At 31.4% G+C, this 1,328-nt stretch overlaps 1 protein-coding gene across 1 annotated transcript in view; it reads right to left on the bottom strand.

The window, feature by feature from the left end:
• LOC106475205 (TBC1 domain family member 9-like) overlaps positions 1-464 on the bottom strand; it is a gene marked incomplete at its 5' end in the record, with an annotated part of 23,310 nt that extends 22,846 nt beyond the window's left edge. The window contains one exon of the mRNA XM_022379381.1: positions 275-464. Within this exon, the coding sequence (XP_022235089.1) occupies positions 275-464 (190 nt within the window). The remainder of the gene's footprint in view (positions 1-274) is intronic.
• Positions 465-1,328: the final 864 nt, after the last annotated feature.

The raw sequence follows: 1,328 nt of genomic DNA, 5'->3' as shown, positions 1-1,328 counted from the left end.
TCACCAATACTCTACACCATTAATGTACACTCACCAATACTCTACACCATTAACGTACACTCACCAATACTCTACACCATTACTGTACACTCACCAATACTCTACACCATTAACGTACACTCACCAATACTCTACACCATTACTGTACACTCACCAATAATCTATACTATTACTCTACACTTACCAATACTCTACACCATTACTGTACACTCACCAATAATCTATACTATTACTCTACACTTACCAATACTCTACACCATTAATGTACACTCACCAATACTTGCATTTCTCCAAGCATAAGCTGTGAGAACTCGTCTGAGAGCATTAATTCCTACTTCTGACTGAAATGCTGGGTGTTCTGGTAAAGAGCGATGCAAGTCTCTCTCAATTTCTTCAGCAGCCACAGTACAACGCCCCCTGCTTTGTTCAACTAGCCAAACATAGTAGCCCGGGTGGGTCTCAAGCTATATATATATATACAAAACAAATTGTAATATTAAAGCCAAATCTTTACAGTTATATGAACTTTTTACAATGAACTTTTTTTATTATTATGTTTGGGTTCTAGAATGATCAAATAAAATACTTGAAAAAAAATTTCACATGAATTAACTACTAAAGATAACTTTATGTAGGTTTATAAACTGCTTTATACTACAAAAATTATGATAACTACTCACAATAGGATAAAATGAGTACTGAATACTACTTAACTCAACAATAACATTACATTAATCACAGCAATAATTACACAGGCCTGTGAATTTAAACTTTATAAAAGCTGTTTTGGTTTTAATAATGGATTTTCCATAATTCAGCTATGCAGATTTCGAAAATAATGTTTATTTTCTTCTATCACGTAAGGATTTTTTACAAATCGGGAAGAAAAAAATCTTACTTAGATCAAATAATTATTTCATTTACGACAATGAACTTTTTTATTATTATGTTTGGGTTCTAGAATGCTAAAAAAAAACTCTCATGTCGCGATTGGTCTAGAGAAACCTATAGCCAGTGGTTGTCATCATTTTAAGCATAACAAATGTGATCCTCTTGCAATAAAAATGACTCATTATGTAAAAGTATATATGACATTTTGTGAAAAATCTGTATGTGATGGAGAAAAATGGATATCATTTTCAGATTCGGCATACAGGAATTACTGTAGAACATGTGAATATTTCAAGACAATAAAACCATCGCATGACTGTGTTATTATAAAACATGTAACATTACTGAAAACCACTCAGTACTTTAGATTTTCTTGATTTAATTAAACCTTTGTATTTTCCATTTTTAATGTTGTGGTTTTATTATTCACAAGAAGG

This window comes from Limulus polyphemus, unplaced genomic scaffold (assembly GCF_000517525.1).
Source record: "Limulus polyphemus unplaced genomic scaffold, Limulus_polyphemus-2.1.2 Scaffold8217, whole genome shotgun sequence".
In the NCBI taxonomy this organism is placed as follows: domain Eukaryota; kingdom Metazoa; phylum Arthropoda; class Merostomata; order Xiphosura; family Limulidae; genus Limulus; species Limulus polyphemus.
The sequence above is the reverse complement of the archived record's forward strand: the minus strand, read 5'-3'. Positions and strand labels throughout refer to the sequence as shown.